At 51.2% G+C, this 20700-nt stretch overlaps 1 protein-coding gene across 2 annotated transcripts in view; it reads right to left on the bottom strand.

Annotated features, from left to right (window-relative positions):
- The window catches only part of SAP30BP (SAP30 binding protein), a 37641-nt gene extending 17037 nt beyond the window's left edge, over positions 1-20604 (bottom strand). The window contains exons 1-4 of one of the 2 annotated variants that reach the window (XM_028130575.2): positions 20414-20604; positions 19186-19295; positions 16988-17035; positions 13178-13264 (exon numbers count right to left, since the gene is read on the bottom strand). In XM_028130575.2, coding sequence (XP_027986376.1) covers positions 13178-13264; positions 16988-17035; positions 19186-19295; positions 20414-20519 — 351 coding nt within the window. In that variant the 5' untranslated portion in view covers positions 20520-20604. The remainder of the gene's footprint in view (positions 1-13177; positions 13265-16987; positions 17036-19185; positions 19296-20413) is intronic. The other variant, XM_008155056.3, reaches the window with a different exon arrangement.
- Positions 20605-20700: the final 96 nt, after the last annotated feature.

The following is a 20700-nucleotide window of genomic DNA, read 5'->3' as shown; positions in this document are numbered from 1 at the left end:
GGGCTCACCCGGGCCTAGGTGCACGAGGCCTCATCCGGATCCAGGGACACATGGTCTCACCCGGACCCAGGGACGCTTGGCCTCTCCCAGACCCAGGGCCACTTGGGCTCACCCGGGCCTAGGTGCACGAGGCCTCACCCGGATCCAGGGACACATGGTCTCACCCGGACCGAGGGACGCTTGGCCTCTCCCAGACCCAGGGCCACTTGGGCTCACCCGGGCCTAGGTGCACGAGGCCTCATCCGGATCCAGGGACACATGGTCGCACCCGGACCCAGGGACGCTTGGCCTCTCCCAGACCCAGGGCCACTTGGGCTCACCCGGGCCTAGGTGCACGCGGCCTCACCCGGATCCAGGGACACATGGTCTCACCCGGACCCAGGGACGCTTGGCCTCTCCCAGACCCAGGGCCACTTGGGCTCACCCGGGCCTAGGTGCACGAGGCCTCACCCGGATCCAGGGACACATGGTCTCACCCGGACCGAGGGACGCTTGGCCTCTCCCAGACCCAGGGCCACTTGGGCTCACCCGGGCCTAGGTGCACGAGGCCTCACCCGGATCCTGGGACACATGGTCTCACCCGGACCCAGGGACGCTTGGCCTCTCCCAGACCCAGGGCCACTTGGGCTCACCCGGGCCTAGGTGCACGAGGCCTCATCCGGATCCAGGGACACATGGTCTCACCCGGATCCAGGGACACTTGGCCTCTCCCAGACCCAGGGCCACTTGGGCTCACCCGGGCCTAGGTGCACGAGGCCTCACCCGGATCCAGGGACACATGGTCTCACCCGGACCGAGGGACGCTTGGCCTCTCCCAGACCCAGGGCCACTTGGGCTCACCCGGGCCTAGGTGCACGAGGCCTCATCCGGATCCAGGGACACATGGTCGCACCCGGACCCAGGGACGCTTGGCCTCTCCCAGACCCAGGGCCACTTGGGCTCACCCGGGCCTAGGTGCACGCGGCCTCACCCGGATCCAGGGACACATGGTCTCACCCGGTCCCAGGGACGCTTGGCCTCTCCCAGACCCAGGGCCACTTGGGCTCACCCGGGCCTAGGTGCACGAGTCCTCACCCGGATCCAGGGACACATGGTCTCACCCGGACCGAGGGACGCTTGGCCTCTCCCAGACCCAGGGCCACTTGGGCTCACCCAGGCCTAGGTGCACGAGGCCTCACCCGGATCCTGGGACACATGGTCTCACCCGGACCCAGGGACGCTTGGCCTCTCCCAGACCCAGGGCCACTTGGGCTCACCCGGGCCAAGGTGCACGAGGCCTCATCCGGATCCAGGGACACATGGTCGCACCCGGACCCAGGGACGCTTGGCCTCTCCCAGACCCAGGGCCACTTGGGCTCACCCGGGCCTAGGTGCACGCGGCCTCACCCGGATCCAGGGACACATGGTCTCACCCGGACCCAGGGACGCTTGGCCTCTCCCAGACCCAGGGCCACTTGGGCTCACCCGGGCCTAGGTGCACGAGGCCTCACCCGGATCCTGGGACACATGGTCTCACCCGGACCCAGGGACGCTTGGCCTCTCCCAGACCCAGGGCCACTTGGGCTCACCCGGGTCTAGGTGCACGCGGCCTCACCCGGATCCAGGGACACATGGTCTCACCCGGACCCAGGGACGCCTGGCCTCCCCCAGACCCAGGGGCACGTGGCCTCACCCGGGCCTAGGCGCACGAGGCCTCACCCGGATCCAGGGACACACGGTCTCACCCGGACCCAGGGACGCCTGGCCTCCCCCAGACCCAGGGGCACGTGGCCTCACCCGGGCCTAGGCGCACGAGGCCTCACCCGGATCCAGGGACACACGGTCTCACCCGGACCCAGGGACGCCTGGCCTCCCCCAGACCCAGGGGCACGTGGCCTCACCTGGACCTAGGTGCACGAAGCCACCCGGACTCAGGGGCGCGTTACCTCTCTCAGACCCTTGGTCGCGTGGTCTCACCCGGATCCAGGGGCTCACGGCCTCACCCGTACTCGGGACCCAGTCTTACCCGGATCCAGGGGCCCACGGCCTCACCCGGACCCAGGGTTCAGATTCGCCCGGACCCAGGGGCACATGGCCTCACCCGAACCCGGAATCCAGCTTCACCTGGACCCAGGGGCGTGTGGCCTCACCCAAACCCAGGGGCGTGAGGCCTCACCTAGACCCAGAGGCGTGTGACCACATCTGAGCCCAGAGGCTCGCAGGCTCGCCTGGACTGGGTCTCAGCGGGGTTTCGTCTTCTTGATCCCAATTCCTGTTGGTCAATTCCCTCTCAGCAATTCCTTCGGTCATTTTCTCAGAGCTCCAGGGCGGCTGCTGCAGAACTCGTTGGGCGGCGGGCTCGGCAAGGCTCCGGTGTGCCCGGTGCCTGGCGGTGGGCTGGTCCGGTGTCGCTGCGTCGGCCCTTGGGTCTGCAACGGTGGCCAGTCGCTGAGCGTGCGCACCTGGCCACTTCGGGGCATTGAGATTCTTGAAGGACTCGGAGGTCAGCAAGCACGGAGTCTCCCACCCCATGTCTCCCAGGGGCTCGTCTGTCCGTGCTCGGCAGCGAGTGGAGCCGTTCCCTCAGCCGGAGACCGCCGGGGGAACTGCGCCGAGCACGTTCCAGGCCACCATTGTGTCGCCTGAGCCATAGTTCTTAAAGTGTGGACTTTGGGTCACCGGCATCAGCATCATCCTGCGTACCCCTCTCTTTTATTCTAGTTGTAGAGCATCTGCTCAGCCAGCCCCCCGGTCTTTCTGGCTGGTGTCTGCTCTGCTCTCCCGTCGTAGTCTCAATATTGTTGTGGTAGGCAACGATCAGGCTGCCGCCCTATGTCTCCATCTTGGTCCTCCTTTGTACAGTTAAGTCTTGATTGTTGTTGGTGTCACTGGGAGGAATTGTCCTCCAGGCCAATTGGCCGTGAGGACCCTCTTTGTCCATATAGGAAGAGTTGCTGTGCAGGAGACATGTTTGTGGGCCGGGTCTTGATGCAGCAATGCCTTGGCGCTCACTGAGTCTGCCTCTAGAATGCCTCCCTTATGCAAGTGATTGAAATCTGGTGTCATCTCCCAACAACCACTAGATGCCCTCGTTTCTGGGTCTCCAATGCAGTGTGGGTCAGCCACTACCTGAGGCACTCAGCGGGAAAAAGCTTCTGCTCAGCTTGGCTGGGGCGGAGCTACAGGGTGGAGCCTACAACCTTGGCTTCCTGTCAGCCCCGCCCTATGAGGCTCCTGTGTCTGTGTCCCTCTGTATTCCTTGCAAACACCTCTGAGAGAAACGTGCCCTGGAGTTTCGCCCACTGCCAAACAGTCCAGTCCCTCCCCTAATGAATCTGGACTCCCAGATTCTCGCCTGGAACTGGGTTTCAGTGCAGTTGGAACTGGGTCTCAGCGCAGTCTGGCGTCCCTGTCTCCTTCCCAGCAGGGCCACCCAGTGGCGCAGGCAAAAGTCCGTCCTCTGCGCACCTTCCAGTGCGCGAGTCTGGAGCCGCCGCTTCTCTGTGCCTCCGCCACCACAGCCCAAATTCATTCCCCCAGCGTGTGCCTGGCTCCCAGGGTTTCGCCCGGAACTGGGGTTCAGTGCAGTCGGAACTGGGGTTCAGCACGGTCCTGAGCTTATGTCTCCTTCCCGCTAGGGCAGTTCAGTGGCGCAGGCAACAGTCCGTCCTTTGCGCCCCTTCCCGTGCGCGCCTCTGGAGCTCTGCCTTCCCCCGCTCCTCTGTGCCTGCGCCCCACAGCCCAGATTCATTCCCCCAGCCTGCGCCTGACTTCCCAGGGTTTCGCCCGGAACTGGCGCTCAGTGCAGTCGGAGCCGGCGCTTAGCGCACTCCGGAGCCTTTATCTCCTTCCTGCCAGTGAACGCCGGCCAGGCCGTCAGCCGCCCCCTCCTCTCCGGCTCCATCCTCCCCGCAGGCGCGCGCGCTCGTGTCTCCGCCAGTTTCTCCATACCTCAGGCTTTTACGGCTCCCCCGATTGTCCCCGTGGCCCTCTCCTTCCCCCCAGCTGTGGGCATTTCAGTCCGCCAGCTCTCCTGTGGTTCTGGACGATGTCCGTTCTGACCTCTAGTTGTGCCTTTGAAATTGTTGTGCCCGGCTGCAGGTTAGGTGTTTCACCTATGCCGCCATCTTGGTTTCTCTCTTTTTATTCTTAAATTATCTTTTTTATTGATTTCAGAGACGAAGGGAAAGGGAGAGAGAGAGAAACATCAACGATGAGAGAAAATCACTGATCAACTGCCTCTTGCACGACTTCTACTAGGGATTGAGCCTGAATCCTGGGCATGTGCCCTGACCAGGAATCTGTGACTTATTGGTTTGTAGGTCAATGCTCAACCACTGAGCCACACTGGCTGGGCTAGCTTAGGATTTCATAGCCAGCTTCAGCTACAGAGCAGAACTTTGATCTCCCCAGACTCCAAACTGTTCAAGTCCATTGCTACTCTCACGGTGCGGACTCAGTATCAGAAAGGGAGGCGGCAGAAGAGGACTAATGAAGGGGCTGGACTGGCAATAAAGGCTGATAGGGGACAGGCAGAAGGAAGGGAGAGGTATCAATACTGAACTGGAAAAAAACATACATCAAGCCTGCTACTCCTAATCCTAAAACAAAAAGACAGAATTATTATATAGTTAACTCACTTATCTACTCCACAAATAATTATTGAGCATTTACTATGGACCAGGCAATGGCCAAACACTGGGGATGTAATATAGACAAAGCTCAACCTAGGGGAATAATTGCAGGCATGACGCTAAGCACTTTAATTCTCACAATAACCCATGAAGTTGTGGGCACAATACTGCTGCTTCAGAAGCCACTGATGGGCCTGGGAAGGCATCAAAATGACAGTCAAGACAGTTTTCTGAGATGTGAGTCCCTTCATGTTGCCAAGAAAGCAGAAATTGGCCTGGCTGGTGTGGCTCAGTGGTTGAGCATTGACCTATGAACCAGGGAGGTCAGCCTGATTCCTGGTCAAGGCATATGCCCATGTTTGGGCTGGATCCCCAGTGGGGGAATGTGCAGGAGGCAGCTAATCGGTGATTCTCTCATCATTGATGTTTTTCTCTTTCTCCCTTCCTCTCTGAAATCAATAATTTATATATATATACATATGTATATATATGTGTATATATATATATATATATATATATATATATATACACACACACACACATATATATATATATAAAAAAGTAAAAATTCTGGAACCTTTACCTCCAAGCTCCAGAACAAAATTACTGTAGCCTGACAGACAGGATGGAGAGCTGTCAGTAACCCCAAGGCTCCAAGGAAGTCACCAAGACCACGCTGCGGGGACGGCCCCATGGCAGACGCTGCGTGGGCTGTTTCACCACATGCACCGGAGAGCGCCGGAGAAAGCCCGTCACCAGCACATTTCCTTCAGTTGTATCCTGTTGGCCAGGACGGGCCACTGCCATGGCCTGCTGCCTGCCTGGGATGGAAACACTCGATTTACAGAAAAATGGGCGGAAGTCGGTGGGGCTACTTTAGATTCAATGAACCGCCTTCAATCCCAGGGTCCTGACGGGAAGGCTCAGCTCCCCAAGCAGAGGAGGTCTCTACAGGAAAGGGTTAACGGGGCGCCTGCCAAAACAAATGAAGCCAGCTCTGGAACTGGCCCGGTAGCCGAAGAAAAGGCAGGGAGATGGGAGGAAACGGTCTCTTTCTCTATCTGAACGATCTGCTGCAACAAAGCCCGCACTGCTCAGCACAGCGCTGACCCCAGGGACCAGCCAGACTTCAATGTAAACGCACAGCTCTGGTCGGAGCATTTCCAAAGGGGAGACTCTGCCACCCGACTTCCAAATGCCATCCCAGACCAACAGTCTAGACTCCAGAGAATACTACGAGTACTTCTCAAAGAAAGCCTCTAATTCTCCTGTGATTTATGTCATTAACTATACTGCATTGCCAATTTTGTATCAAGTGTATTAATGCTGTTAAATATAAGCATTTAAAAATACTTCAGCTTTCTCTCCTCTCCTTTTCTTCTCCTCTCTTCCTCCTCTAGCCTCCTTCCTCCTTCGGTAATCAGCTATTACAGCTATAGATACAGCCCCCATGTGCCTCAAGGATCCCACGCGCCTTTTCAAAAATAACTGTGTATACCCTTCCTGCACACACTTGCATCTTACCGCATTATGTGTGACATTTAGTTTGTTTTGGTTGAGGTATGATACCATTTGTGTGAATGCTCTTTAAGAAGGAACATTGTTCTTTAGGAGCCTACTTTTTAAAAATTGATTTTTTTTTTTGAGGGGGAGAGGGAGAGAGAGACATCGATTTGCTGCCTCAGGCATGTGCTCTGATGGTGACCTCTTGGTGCATGGGATGACACTCAACCACTAAGCCACACTTGCCAGGCCAGAACATATGTTTTTTTAGAACCATTCCATGGCTGCTGATAAGTTTAGATCTTAAGAGGATTTTTGTTTTCAAATTTCATTGTCCATTTTATTTAGTACTATTTTATAATAATATTGTTTACAGCAAGTACAACACATCTCAGCTGTGTCAAGGGTAAAAATAAGTATTGATTGAATGCCCTTTGCTATCTACTTTTTAAAAAAAATGTTTTTATTGGTTTTTTAAAAAATATGTTTTTATTGATTTCAGAGAGGAGAGGGAGAGAGATAGAAACATTAATGATGAGAGAGAATAATTGATTGGCTGCCTCCTGCACACCCTCTACTGGGGATCGAGCCTGCAACCCAGGCATGTTCCCTTGGCTGGAATCGAACCTAGAACTCTTCAGTCTGTAGGCTGACACTCTATCCATTGAGCTGAACCGGCTAGGGCAGTGGTTGGCAAACTCATTAGTCAACAGAGCCAAATATCAACAGTACAACGATTGAAATTTCTTTTGAGAGTCAAATTTTTTAAACTTAAACTTCTTTTTTTTTTTTTTTTTTTTAAAGGGTTAAGAGTAGAGATAACACAAAGAATGGTTTTTTTTTTTAATTTTATTGATTTTTTACAGAGAGGAAGAGAGAGGGATAGAGAGTTAGAAACATCGATGAGAGAGAAACATCGATCAGCTGCCTCTTGCACAACCCCTACTGGGGATGTGCCCGCAACCAAGGTACATGCCCTTGACCGGAATCGAACCCGGGACCTTTGAGTCCGCAGGCCGACGCTCTATCCACTGAGCCAAACCGGTTTCGGCTAAACTTAAACTTCTTCTAACGCCACTTCTTCAGAATAGACTCGCCCAGGCCGTGGTATTTTGTGGAAGAGCCACACTCAAGGGGCCAAAGAGCCGCATGTGGCTCACGAGCCGCAGTGTGCCTACCACGGGGCTAGGGTTTTATTGCTTTCTTAGAGATTGAGAGAGAGACACACACAGAGAGAGAAACATCAATGTAAGAGAAACACTGGCTGCCTCCCGTACGAACCCTGACTGGGGACTGAACCCACAACCTGGGCAGGTGCCCTGCCTGAGAATTGAACCGGTGGCCTTTGGTGCACAGGATGACGCTCAACCAACTCAGCCACACTGGCCAGGGCATCTAATCTTTTTTTAAAGGGTGTTGTTTATATTAGAAAATATATTCCAAGTTTCAGACAACCAATCCACTTATAATTTTCAAGTAATAACTCCATTTCTGAGAGGGGGCTGCCCAACTGATAACTTAGGAATCAAATAATATTCTGCTTTGTTCCTTTTTAAATCATCATGATCTCATCTGAGTAGCAATCATAAAAAGTACCTATCAATTAGTGACATTTATACAGAAGTAAAAATAAATAAAAATATTCCAAAACAAAACAAAAAATGAAAAACACAGAACCAAGAGGGGAGAGCAGGACTCCCTGAGGACAGACAGCTTGCTTTCTGCATCACATAATTCCAAAGAGATAAATCCCAACCGGGAAGGAGGGGCAGCCACACCTCGGTTAGCAATCTGTGGCATCTGGGCCCACAGGGAAGGAACAGTGCTGGGGCTTGCAGGGCGAGGGGGCGGGCAGCCTGGGCAGGCACGGCTCCTTCTGGCTACAGGACCAGCCCATGCAGGAGCGGGTGGGGCTTTTGGGAATCTGAGCTCCAGCTGACTTGGAGCAAGTGCGATCAAGAAGGCCCTGCTGGCTGCGAGGGAGCCAAGGGCGGGGGGTGGAGGGGGTGTCAGAGGGAGAATAATGGTCATTCGTCCCCTTGGCATGTGACAACTTCCAGCAATGACAGGTGTCTACCAGCAGTGCTCAGCTTAAGATGTCGCCAGGCCTCCTTTGGAAGATGGCAAGACAAAGGACCTCGCTTGGATTTCTTCAGCCTGAACGACAAAGGAACGACTCCCACAGCGGCCCCACCTCTGTCCTGTCGGCTGCTCAGCTCAGCTCACCACCCAGACACCCCGGCAGAGGCCAGCCTGGGTGGGTAAGTTCTCCCAGCACAGAAATGTCATGTCACCCACTTCTGCAAGGGCAACCCTGGCCTTGTTAAAAGTGAGTCTAAAGAAGGCCATTCGCTTTGGTGAGAGAAAGGAAATGCCAAAGGCTAAGCAGGCTTGGCATCAGCCTCAACAGTTCAAAGGCCGCATGGCAACATCCAGCGAGAAGTTCAGATCGGATGGCTCCCAATCCAGAAAGGTCAAGGGCCATTTCCTTTTCCGGTCCTAGGTGAGTCACACTGCAAGTTTTTAATAACCAGCACTTAAACTCAACGAGGCAGACCTCAGTATGTCCATTTTACAGATGAGTAAGAAACGGAGGCAAAGGACCACGCCAAAATCCAGACCTGTGTTTGTCGGACTCCCAAGCCCAGGGATACCACCTTCCGATGTCTCACCTCCTCCCTCTGGACCAGGAGGCTGCAGAGAATAACAGTTTCTGTGAAGCCCTTGGTTCAACCGTTGGGGAAGCCAACATCACAGACCGAGGAGGGAAAGGGTCTTCAGGAAGACGCCACAGCCAGCCACAGAGCAAAGCAGGGGTTCAACCTTCAACTTAAGGGGAAGTCGGCCCAAGTTATTACCTTTTTAAAAAACAGCTTTTTAAACTGATGTTTAGAGAGAGAGGAAGGAAGAGGGAGAGAGAGAAACACTGGTGTGAGAGGGAAACCTCAATCAGCTGTCTCCTGCATACCCCCTACTAGGGACCAGCCCGCAATCCGGGCATTTGCCCTGACCAGGAGGTGAACCATCAACCCTTCGGTGCACAGGATGACGCACAACCAACTGAGCCACACAGGCCAGGGCCAAATTTATTACCTTTTAACTCTAAGGATCAGGCGAAACAGCTCAAGATTCTATGATGCCCCAATGAGTAATGTCTGAGGTGACTTGAATGGAAGGGCTGGCCCACAAGACTTAATCATATAAACAGTGGGTGCCGCCACCCTTGTCCTACGCTTAGAGACTTCCTGGGGGTGTCAGAAAAAATGCTACCCAACCCCAGCTTCTACTAAGCCCTTCTCCCTTACTGGGAGAACAATCATGGGCACTTCCAATGAGAACTCAAGTTTTAAAGGAGTTGTTGTTTCTTCTGACCCATGTCAAGAGCAGGGCACGTTTCCTGTCTCTGAGAATCTCGTTGGAAAGACACGACCCACACAGCACTTTAGTCAGTAACAGCCACAACAACACACTCAGTCTCTACACCAGTGTACTAATTCTGGGCTTTACCCACGCTGGCTGAAAATAGGAAAGAAATGGATGTGGGAGATTGTGCTGCTAATGACTGGTATCAGTATTAGAACAAAAGTTGGTAGATTTCAACTTCAGCTTTTAAATACTTCCTCCTATGGAAGTATTTAAAAAATTAAAATAATTTTTTTCTGGGCAGTTTTATTGAGATATGCCTCACATATCACACAATTCTTAAGTGTTTCGTTTTCAATTGTTCATTCGTGTCATTATGTTAAGTTACCCAGACTGCAGCAACACTGAAGAGGTTTAAAATACACATGGAAACAAAGCTGGATAGAAAATACACACTCGCTATTCGGCAAACAGAAGGATGTGAGAACAGATGACTGCACTGTGAGGACTGTGGAATTAGGAGGCTTCTTCCTTTTGTAAACAGTCAATCTTGCTATAAGAATTATTTGACAATAAAATATGTGCGATATAAAAACAAACCAGGATGCGAGGGTGATCTGACTGGGACCGTCTGTCACCCCACTGATTGCTGGGGTTGACTCGGCTGCCCCTCCCTCCCTCACCGCGCCCAGTGCGTCTCTCCACGCTCGTCTCTCCACGCTCGGGTGAAGAGGACGACCTTCCCCGATAGAGAGGACCGTTCTTCCGTCAAAGGTATTTAAACAAAACAAAACAAACCCCACAGGTTAACACCAGAAAAAAGGGCCACATAACCCTTTCCAAGTCAAAGACCTCTAAGGAAAAGTCCAAGTGGAAGTTCCGACAGACAACCTTTGCTGTCACAGCCTGTACAACAGCTCTCAGTAAAACACCCCCCGAGTGAGGGTCCCCCAGAAGCTCCCCGCGCAGAGGCACATAGCCATTTTCAAAGGCTGGAAAGGGACTCGGCTTCCACGCCACACCACGCAACGTGCCCCCCAAAGCGTCCTTCTGGCTGAACAGAACCCTAAGCTGAGTGTTTATTTTTAAAAAAATGTATTTTGACTTTTTACAGAGAGGAAGGGAGAGGGATAGAGTTAGAAACATCGATGAGAGAGAAACATCGATCAGCTGCCTCCTGCACACCCCCTACTGGGGATGTGCCCGCAACCAAGGTACATGCCCTTGACCGGAATCGAACCCGTGCCCTTCAGTCTACAGGCGGACACTCTATCCACTGAGCCAAACCGGTCAGGGCTCAGCTGAGTGTTTAAAGCCTCAGCGTCGCCCTTTCTGCTTTCGGGTCCTGCAGCTCAGCAAGCAGCTCGCAGCGCACGCAGCCCACACCGGCTCGGTGACCCTGCAGAAGCTGGCACACGCCTGCAGCCTCTTTCCTGACACGGTCAACAAAGATGTAAGATTTCCACCTGACATGTCGCAACTGCTGGCAGGCTCCTGAAAGCTCTTCCGAAAATCAGTACATCAACAGCAAATTCCTGGGAGACAAGCTCCTCGGGCAGTCCTCAGATTCCAGATCTTTGATTCTGAGACTTTAAAAGACCAATAGTACTGCTGGGTCAGTTCTGCCCAACACAAATCCTTCATCTGGACTCGGAGTCCACTAATGACATGGCAGCCGAAGCACCCGACCTTATGGGAAATTCAGGTTTGTACGGCCGCCGAGGCAGAGGCCCATCCCCTGGCTGGCCAGGCCTGCTGGGTAGGGTGAGAACTCTACAAGCTCCGCCACTATAGAACTCTAAAACAAACTGCCATACAGTTCCCAAACCGCCCACCAAGGCACCCCAGGGTGCCACAGCGAACTCACAAAAGTGCCGTGACATTTAACAATGTCCAGGGAAACAGAGCGCTACTCGGCATCTGTCAGATTCTGCACAAACGTGCGGACCATTTGTTCCCAGCGGCTCCTGAGGTGTGGACAGTAATGCTGACTGTGGGAGCCAGTTACCGGAGCAGAATTTAGGGGTTTTTGGGTCTAGGAGTTCTGTGCAAAATCCCCGAGGGTGCCGGGAACCAAGAAACGTGGCAACTTCTGACCCACAGGATGAGGGCGGGAGATTGGGTCGAAAGGCTAAGAAATGCTAACAACTGCATTTTACACGTTTCCTTAATCTGGTAACACGTGGCCCCATTGTCTCAAACCCACAGCAGATACTGGAGGTCAGACTGTCCAGAGCACGTTCACATCTTCCCGTGCCGCCGCCACGGTCAGCTGGCAAAGGGGGCCCGGAGCCCTGGCTCCACAGACAGCGAGCGCAGGTTACGTCGTGGGCCTGTGGTCCACAGCTGCAGGGAGGCCACACCCACACTTGACCCAGGCCTTCCGACTCCAAGTTCACGAGACTGGCTCCAAGCTCTGAACTCCACATTTCTGCATGACTTTTGGGCCTACAGGACTTTTTAAATGTTTTCTTTTAACTGGGGTTATACACGCCTTTTAAAAAATGCTGGAACAATTGTTCTCACACCATGTGCCACCTCCTTGACCCGAGACAGTTTTGTTTTGACAGATGTTAGCTCCTTGGGCCAGGAGGATTCTTTCCCTGGGTCGCAGCCTTAACACAGCACCTCGGGGAGCCCCGAGCCCACCCAGGTAGCTGGACGGGCCACTCCAGCTATCTTGAGCCAGGCCCTTGATGCCCGTGTTTGTTTTCAAAGGAAGGGTGTGTCAGGGGCAGTAAGTGAGTGGAAATACCTTCATCCACAGGAATTGTGCGCAGGAGAAAAAAATAAACAAGGGAAAATGTTCCAGGGCAACCGAGGTAAAGCCCGGACAAAGGAGAGTGTGAAAAGGGAAGCTGGTGTGCCAAGGGCAAACAGATGCAGGAAACACTTAAGCCAGCAGGCACCCTGCCCCTGAGGTGAGGAGCTGGACCAGGCTTCCTTGTCTTGTCTGCTTTTCCTGGGACAGCAGCGCCACCTTCTGTTCAGTAATCAGAACATCGGAGTCGGCTGCTTACTAAAGAGGTAAGACCAGAAAGTTGAAGTGAGAGAAGACATATGACGGCCAGAGGTGCCAAAGCATTCTGCTTCCGTGGAACGCTCGGCCACCTCCTCCAGCCTCCATTTCTAGTTCAGGGCCAACTCAGGAAACCCAGAGCCACCCCAGCATCCCTGACACCCCAGGCCGATGGATCAGGACCAAAGGCTCCCCTGAGAGGTGGTGTGGAGTTGTCATTTCTTACTCAAACCCCCAAATATGGGACTTTGCACTCGTTGGTAACCCCAAACATCAGAGTGGGAAGAAGGAAGTCAGGGGACACTCAGCTTTGCTCATCCACAATGCTGGTCTTTCCCCAGGAAACCCTCTGGGGGTTTGGTCCAGCCCCAGCCCACACATTTCTTTTAGGACACAGTGGACAAGTGGTTTCTTCAACCTGTCAGAGAGGTCCAGGAACAGGGAGCTCACTACCTCCAGAAGCAGCTCGACCCACTTTTGGCTAGAGATAACAGAAAGTTCATCGTTCTAGACGACAGTGAACATCTGCCGTGTAATTCTACGCTTCGCTTCATGTGGCCGCCGCCTCCCTTCCCTCACCGGACCTCCAAACAGCAGACAGAGCGACCAGCTCTTCCCCATCTTCCCCCTCCCAGCTCCTTCACTTGTCCTCACATGATGTGGTTTTAAGTCCCCTCACCTTGAAGCTTTCGCTCCTCTGAGTGTACTCCAGTTTAAATGCGGAATTCAATATTCCAAAAAACGCCTCAACGACACGAGTGACCACCTGGGGAGGGAGCAGAGGAGTACTGGTCGTTGTACCTAACACTACTGAACACAGACATGCCAGACACTATGGAGCTAAGTATTTCTTTACATTTTACTTAGTTACGCCTTGTAAGACAAACGAGGCCGATTTGATCATGATGCCCATTTTGCAGATGAGAAACACTGAGGTGAGGGGACTTCCCCAAGGACAGCTGGAATTCAAACCAGGTCTCTAACCCCAGGGCTTTACCTTCTCCCCACCACCTGGGCCATTTCCTCTTCCTCTGGGGGCTCTACTGGCCCCAGGCAGCTCAAGGCCCCTTAAGGGTATCAGCAGCTTCATGGACACATGCAGAGCAATGAATGCAGTTATCACCGTTATGTTATATTACCCACCCAAGATCTTGTTTGTGAAGAACAGTGATTCTCAAAGTTGAGCTGTGGACCCCGGGAGGTCTGCAAGGCCGAAAGTATTTTCATAACATGAAGACATTTACCTGTTTCACCGTGGTGACATTTACAGGAGCAATGGTGGGTCAACTTGTTGGCCCTTTAGAACAAATCAAGGCAGCAGCACCAAATTCTAGCAGGAATCATACTCTCAGTTAAAAAAAAAAAAAAAAAAAAAAAAAGCCCATTTCACTTCTGCATGTCCTTGACGCTTTAGTTTTTTTGTTTTTTTTTTAGCATTTTGTATGATGACGAGAGCTGTGCATGAACTTGGACATCGAGGGACAAGCACCCAATGTGGTTATTTGCGTTCCAAGCTGACCTAGCGGCTTTCTCCCCAGAACACCATTTTACCTGAAAGAATGACTGACAAACTACGGTCACTCCGAGGCGGGAGTTTGGCCGCCATTTCCTCAAAAGCCAAGCCTGTCACTTCCAGGAACACTGAGAGTACTTCTTGGCAATGATAACATCCCAGCTCTCCAGCAAAAGCTAGAATCTGGGGAAATGTGTCCTCCCCGCTGTGAGCAAGCCAGCTCCCTAACACTCAATGGCCTGTCTGCCGAGGTCAGTAATGTCACTGTCAAATATGATTTGGGGGGCTACTATAGAAGCAAATGTGTCAGCATCGAGGAGATCTGCGTAACTCAGTGAACCACCTTCCAAATCGCCAGTGTCCGATGATGTGGTACCGTGCCTGGGGAAAGGGCCGATCCAAGTGCAAGAGAGACCGTGGTTTTAATGCAGCAGAGTACAAAAGTTCATTACTTGGGCTTCCCGTTCCACATGGCAACCAATTAACCTTTAGAAAATGACTGCTTGCTGAGCTTTGATCAAGCATCAGAGGAGAAAATCCACAAGTACCCGAGTATCTATTAAAATACTTCTCTTTCAAACGACCTGTCTGTGTGAAGACAGTTTCTTCAAATACTTCAACCTAAACAGCAGACTGCAACAGACTGAATGCAGCAGTGACGAGAACCTAGCTGTCTACTAAGCTAGACTTTAGACACCAAGGAAACTTGTAAAATAGTAAAACGATTCCTCTCTTTGTACTAACTTTTTTTAAATTTCGGAAATAGTAATTTTCCATAAGAATGTTATTTATGTTAAATAGGCTTGTTATTTTAAAATAAATATTTAACATTTTCCTCTGTTTTAACTGCTCAGAAACTGTCAACAGACAAAGCCAAAATGAAGAAAAGCTCTATGGGATCCTAACTTTTAATTGTGTATGTAAAGGAGCCAAAATGTTCTGAGAGCTGCCACAGCAAAAAACCAAAAGCAGATCTTTAAAAGCCAAAGTAGGAAGGAGTGCCATCTAGTGGAAAAGACAAATGTGACATCAATCCACTTGTTAGCAAAATAAATGACATCCTATTGTTAGAAATGTCACATACTTAAGGCAGAAACATCTATAATAATAAAAGTGTAATATGCTAATTAGACTGGACAGCCGGGCGACCTTAAAGATGAAGCTCTGGCTGCAAGGGCCGAGGCAAGCCGCCACGGCTGTGAGGGCCGAGCCCCTTGCACGAATTCTGTGCATCAGGCCTCTAGTTTGAAAACAAAGGTTTAGCATACAAAAACATTGTTAAATATCAATTGAAATAAAGCTTAAATGTGCCAGAACAGAGGGAGGGTTGAGAGGGGTTTGAGTGGAGGCCCCCTCAGGAAGAGCTGATGGCAGGCTAGCGAGGAAGTCAGGGCCCTATAAGGAAATCGGGCACAGAAAGACTCCTGCCAAGGACCACGCATAAAGAAACAATTCCTGTCCCTATTGGGGAGCCCAAAGGCCCACACACCCCAAAAACTAAGACAGAAGCCAAATACTAACATTACTAACCACTTTCTTCTGCCAGCCCAAGGGAGCTCTCCCTTCCTTCCAGGCCACAGCCTACTCTCTCGCCAGCACTGCTTGACGAGAAGGCCTGGGCTCCTCCCCAGCACAGAAAGGAGCCTGCGTCTGCGGTCCCTAGGATACCTTGTTTCTCCTGCTGATGCCAACACTTCTTGGTAAAGTGTTTTCTTCTCTGCATCATCCCCAGCCTTTCATGGGTTGACTTCAGTGCCTGCACAAAGTCCTATCCAATCACAGAGTCAGTTCAAAGTTGGAACAACTGATGCTGTATTTTCAAATATGCTACTTTAGGTCCTAACTGGGTATAATTTTCCTAAGTTCCACTAAATCACCTTACAGGCCTCCGCTGGGCTTTTGTTTTTTTGCTTTTAGTATTTGAGAGTGCATTTGTTAAAGCCGGAGACAGGGAAACAGGAGGGGCTTAAGACAGAAGCAGCCACAGGAGAGCCCAGGCGGGCTGCTCTGGCTCACTGGGAAGTCAGAGGAAAGGGGGCCTTGGAGACCGATTCAGGGGTTAGCCTGCGACAAGGTGACACTGCCCACTGCTCCCCTGGTTGCAAGTCTCGTGGGGACCCTCAGAGTTTAGGAGATGCAGGCCTGTGGGGAAAGAAAGGGATGGGCATGCTCTTGGAGGGGGTGTGCCAGCCTCAGCTGGTTTAAAGCAGTTTTTAGTCACAAAACTTGGTCCCTATTCCCCAGGCCCAGAGTGATGGAATCAGCCTTTTTTCTCTTTGGGGGGAAAAAAAAAAGTTTGTCCCTAAAGAATGTTTCCCTGGCAGGTACACTTGTACTGATGCTCAGCACACAGCACGGCAAACCTACTCTTAACCTTTATCACGACAGAGTCAAGGAGTGTGGTAATTACTCTCAGCTGCTATTTGGATGAACTATAAGAAACTATGTTGTTTCAAGGGACCATCCTGTATGGTTTACCCCCGAGTGGAGGGGCACAAGCCTGGGAAACAATGATTCGGCTCAGCACCCCCAACAGCAGGGAGAGGCCTCATTCTGTCTCACCCTCTCAGGCCCGTCTTCACGTCTAGACAACTGAAGAGAACAGAGTATACAAGGCGGCCCTTCGTGCTTCCTGACTCTGGGAACATCCTCACATCTGACCCTGCGGGAGCAGGGACCCACAAAGCACACCTGGACTCTGCAGAGCACAGGGAGGCTGCTGCGCTCAGCCAGGCCTCCAGGCTCTCTAGCTGGAGATGGGGCACTACCTACAAGGCCAGAGGTCCAGGCTGCTCCAGGACTTACTCCTTCGAGTGGCCTCCAGATTTCTTCATGCAACTGATTTCATCCCAGAACATTTACACATGGTTGCACAGTGTGTCAGCGGGACGGACCTTGACCAGACATATGAACTGAGCCACAATGTTAAAATGCCTTATTCGCATCCAGCCACCCACCACAGCCAACACCAAGTACCTTTGGGTCATCAGCCTCAGGTTTTTCAGTCTCTGAATCGTCATCTTCCTACAAGACAAAGAATTTAGAGGATTAAGCTTAAAGGAGCGGGCCTGAGGGTTCACATATGCACAACTAGGGGTTGGAGCAAACTTAGCCTGGGTCATCCCACCAAGACCCCTCCCCTCCATATGACCCAGAACTGAAGGAGGAGATGTTCTGGGGGGAGAAAGAACATCAGCAGCTCAAAGTAGATACTCCAGCAGTACCGTCGTCTACACGAGATGAAAAATCGCCAACAGAAAAGTGGAGGCAAGGCCACAAGATGCTTCAGAAAAGGGTAAGGTCAGGCCCCACAGGATAAAGACATACTGTTCCCAATGAAATATCCATCACTTAAAACCAGAAACACAAGCGGTTTCCTCTTTGCTTTTCATATACACAAATAATCTGACTCAGACCATGACACCGATCACTGCCAGAGTGCCGTGACCCCCACGCACCTGTACCCCGGCAGTCCAACCCAGTAGCATTTGTTTGCACCAACATGAACACCAGGAAGGTAGGCATCAAATGCCCAGGCGTCAAATGACTCGGGAAAGGGATGACTACAGAGCAGTGCCCAGCCTTTTCTGGGTCCCAGGTGAGTGCGCCCTGCTTCCAGCCAAGTTCGCCCAGAACTGCCTTTACCGTTCTACCCAGCCTTGCTCCTTATCCAAATGGCCTGCTCCACACAAAGCACCATTCTCCAAAGCCTGCGCTGGCCTCCAAGAGCAGGCCCACCATGCCCCTGAATGCGAACCAAGGCCACAGACAGCGCCACTACCCGGAACCCCCCAACGTGTGGTCCTTTAACTTACCACCAGGAAAAACTTAAGTGTCATTTGAAACTTTTTCTTCAATCGAGCTACATTTTAACCCCCACGTTAAACAGCAGTCCAGATGTTAACATACACATCACCTGAGAGACGTGAATAAACTATACTGATGGGTTTGAGATTTCACTGTCCTGTAAGGCGTTTTAAATGAGCCAACGGTTTTAAATGCAATCTCCTTAAAACGAATCCAATCAGGACAAGTATCAGAGATGTGGCTCAGCCAAATACAATCACATTTTAGAAGGTCTATATTGGGATTTGATGAAAGGATTTTACTAAAATATGAAATAAAGCTTAAATATGATGAAAATCCTAAGCAAAGCAAATGTGGAGTAACACTTCCAAACACACTATGCAGATTTATGGAAGAAAATAGCCAGAATGTTTGCACATAAGAAAAGTCAGGGAAAGAACATAACTTGCAAAACTTTTCTAACCAGTTTCAGTCCATTCTGGATTATTAGCATTGATGGTGGGGCTCAGGGCATGAAAATACCTTCCAAAGAGCATAAAATACAAAGTACAGTTTTGTTTAACTTGGAAAGCATTTTTAATGGTAACATTTAAATCTCAACAGGTAGCAAAGTCTTCAAACACATGATAAGAGTACAATGAATGTTTCAATTAGGGCTGTTGTCAAATATCCACATTCAACTTTGTATGTTTTTGTGCTAAGCACCAGCGGAATCCTTGTTTTTCCCCAAAACTTAAATTCTGGCTCGTGATGCTTATGCGATAGTGTATCTAAAGTCTTTCTAGTTAAAGACACAAGTTCTCTTTTGTTAGCCACGCATACTAAATTTCAGGCAAGACTGGTGATCCGGAGCCGGCACTGTGATAAAAAGTGCCAAGTAAAATGTCAAGAAAGAAGTTAAGGAATAAATGATACACACACAATAATAATTTTCTTTCCTAATCTTATGAATAAATGGATAGATTTGAATGAGCCCCAACCAAGATTAAAAATAATAGAGCTGATTGCAGATATAAATGATACACCAATTAGAATGACTATACTGTTGCAAATGGAATAAATGATCTAAACAGGGAAAATGAACATAAAACACCCACTGATATCTGGGTCAAATAAAATAATTCACTATTTTCCCCCCAAATTTTAAGTTCAAAGATAAATACAAAATGGTCCAGGTGAAAACAAATTTGATTTTCAAACAGAACTGCCAATATCCAACCCAGTTTCCTTAATTAACACCAAACAGAGTGGGAGGAGAGGGGACGACATCAGGTATGAAATGGAACGCTGCTGGAACAGTTCGGAAAGTTTCTAACAAGTGGAATGGTGCTATGAGCGGCTCTGGATTTGGGAACAGAGCTACTTACCGATTGTTTGCTGTTCTCCTCCTCCTCTTCCTCATAGCCATCTTCATCATTCCCGAGGCGAGAAAAATCGTCCTCTCCATAGGCATCAGATACCAATCCGCCTTTCTCCTCTTCAACAGAGGGGAAAAAATAAAAATGAACAGATTGGGGGGTGGGGGGGGGGGATGCAAGAAAACCGTTCGGTGATGTGAGTGACTAGGATTATATCTTAAGGTAAAAAAGGAACCTGAGTCTCCTGTTAAATGACCTCAGGCCCTAGATTCTGTTGTTTGAGAGCCTCTAGTGATGTCTACATTGGATCACAGGCACCAGCGAACTCATCTCCTCATACAGGACAAGGACTCTGTCGTCCTCATTTTTGTGTGTCCTCCCCTAGGAACGGGACCTTGAACGGGGGTACTCCAAGGGGTTCCCAATCATACCTACTTGAGAAACAATCTTTTTCTACATTCAAGACAAAACACACACACACATACCCTCCCCCAAACAATACAAATGACTGGGAAACCACCAGAGAACCTTCTGACTGGCCAAGACCACACGAAACAGAGAGGAGCCGACCTAGTCCAAGCCCCCTCTCTCCAGATGAAGAAACCAAAGCCCAGCTGTATTAGGTAACTCATGCCTCTCTCTGCTCCCATGTAAATCTGTGCCCACTTCCTAACATGGTGATTCTCAACCTGAGCAGGGCAACAAAATCAGAGGGGATTTAACAACTCACAAAATAATGGAATCCCGAGGGTCCTTGCTTATCCCTCTCCCTGTAGCCCAGATCCTTCCCCAGATCTACAGAACCTCGCAACGAAGACCAGATATGTTTTAAAAGCTCCGAGATGCGTCTAAGGCACATTGCTAGTTAAAAGTTATCAAAGTAAAAAGAAACCCTCCACCTACGTTTCACTCATCCCTCTCTCCCATCAAACACGCTCGGAGAGAATGGGTAGTGTTTCCGCAGCCTTGGACCCTCTCCACCCTTTGTCCAGCCCTCTGCCTAGCAGGATGCCCGGCGCGGAGATTTTCAGTAAGTTTCAGCAGAATAATCGAACCAGCGGAAGGAGAGGACCCATTCTTACCCACCGAGTGTTCGGATCGCGCTGTGGGGTTCGGGGGCCCGATACTTGGCGCACAATGCCCATCGCTTTCCCTCCCGCCCCCCAAGGAGAGCAGCGTTCCGAGCGAACACCTGCTTCTCCCCTCCCCCCGCCCGCCTCCCCCGCTCGGGCCTCACCAGCCGCGCTGCCCGCCGTCTCCACTCCAGCCTCGCCGTCCGACTCGGGCTCTGAATCTTCCGCGTAAACTGCCAGAGAAGACAGGACGCTCTTCTTCCCCGCCATCTTATTCCCACAGCCGCGGGGCGGCTCACGGCGCTGACTCCAGCGAGCCGACTTCCGCACCGAAAGGCGACCTCTTCCGGATCCCAGAAGGCCCCGCGCCCGTTCCAAACCGGGAACCAATCAGGACGGCTGTTTCTGCGCCTGGCCCCGCCCCTCACACAGCGCTCGCGCGACGTCATTA

Source organism: Eptesicus fuscus, chromosome 20, assembly GCF_027574615.1.
Source record: "Eptesicus fuscus isolate TK198812 chromosome 20, DD_ASM_mEF_20220401, whole genome shotgun sequence".
In the NCBI taxonomy this organism is placed as follows: Eukaryota; Metazoa; Chordata; class Mammalia; order Chiroptera; family Vespertilionidae; genus Eptesicus; species Eptesicus fuscus.
This window is presented reverse-complemented; position numbering and strand designations above follow the sequence as displayed.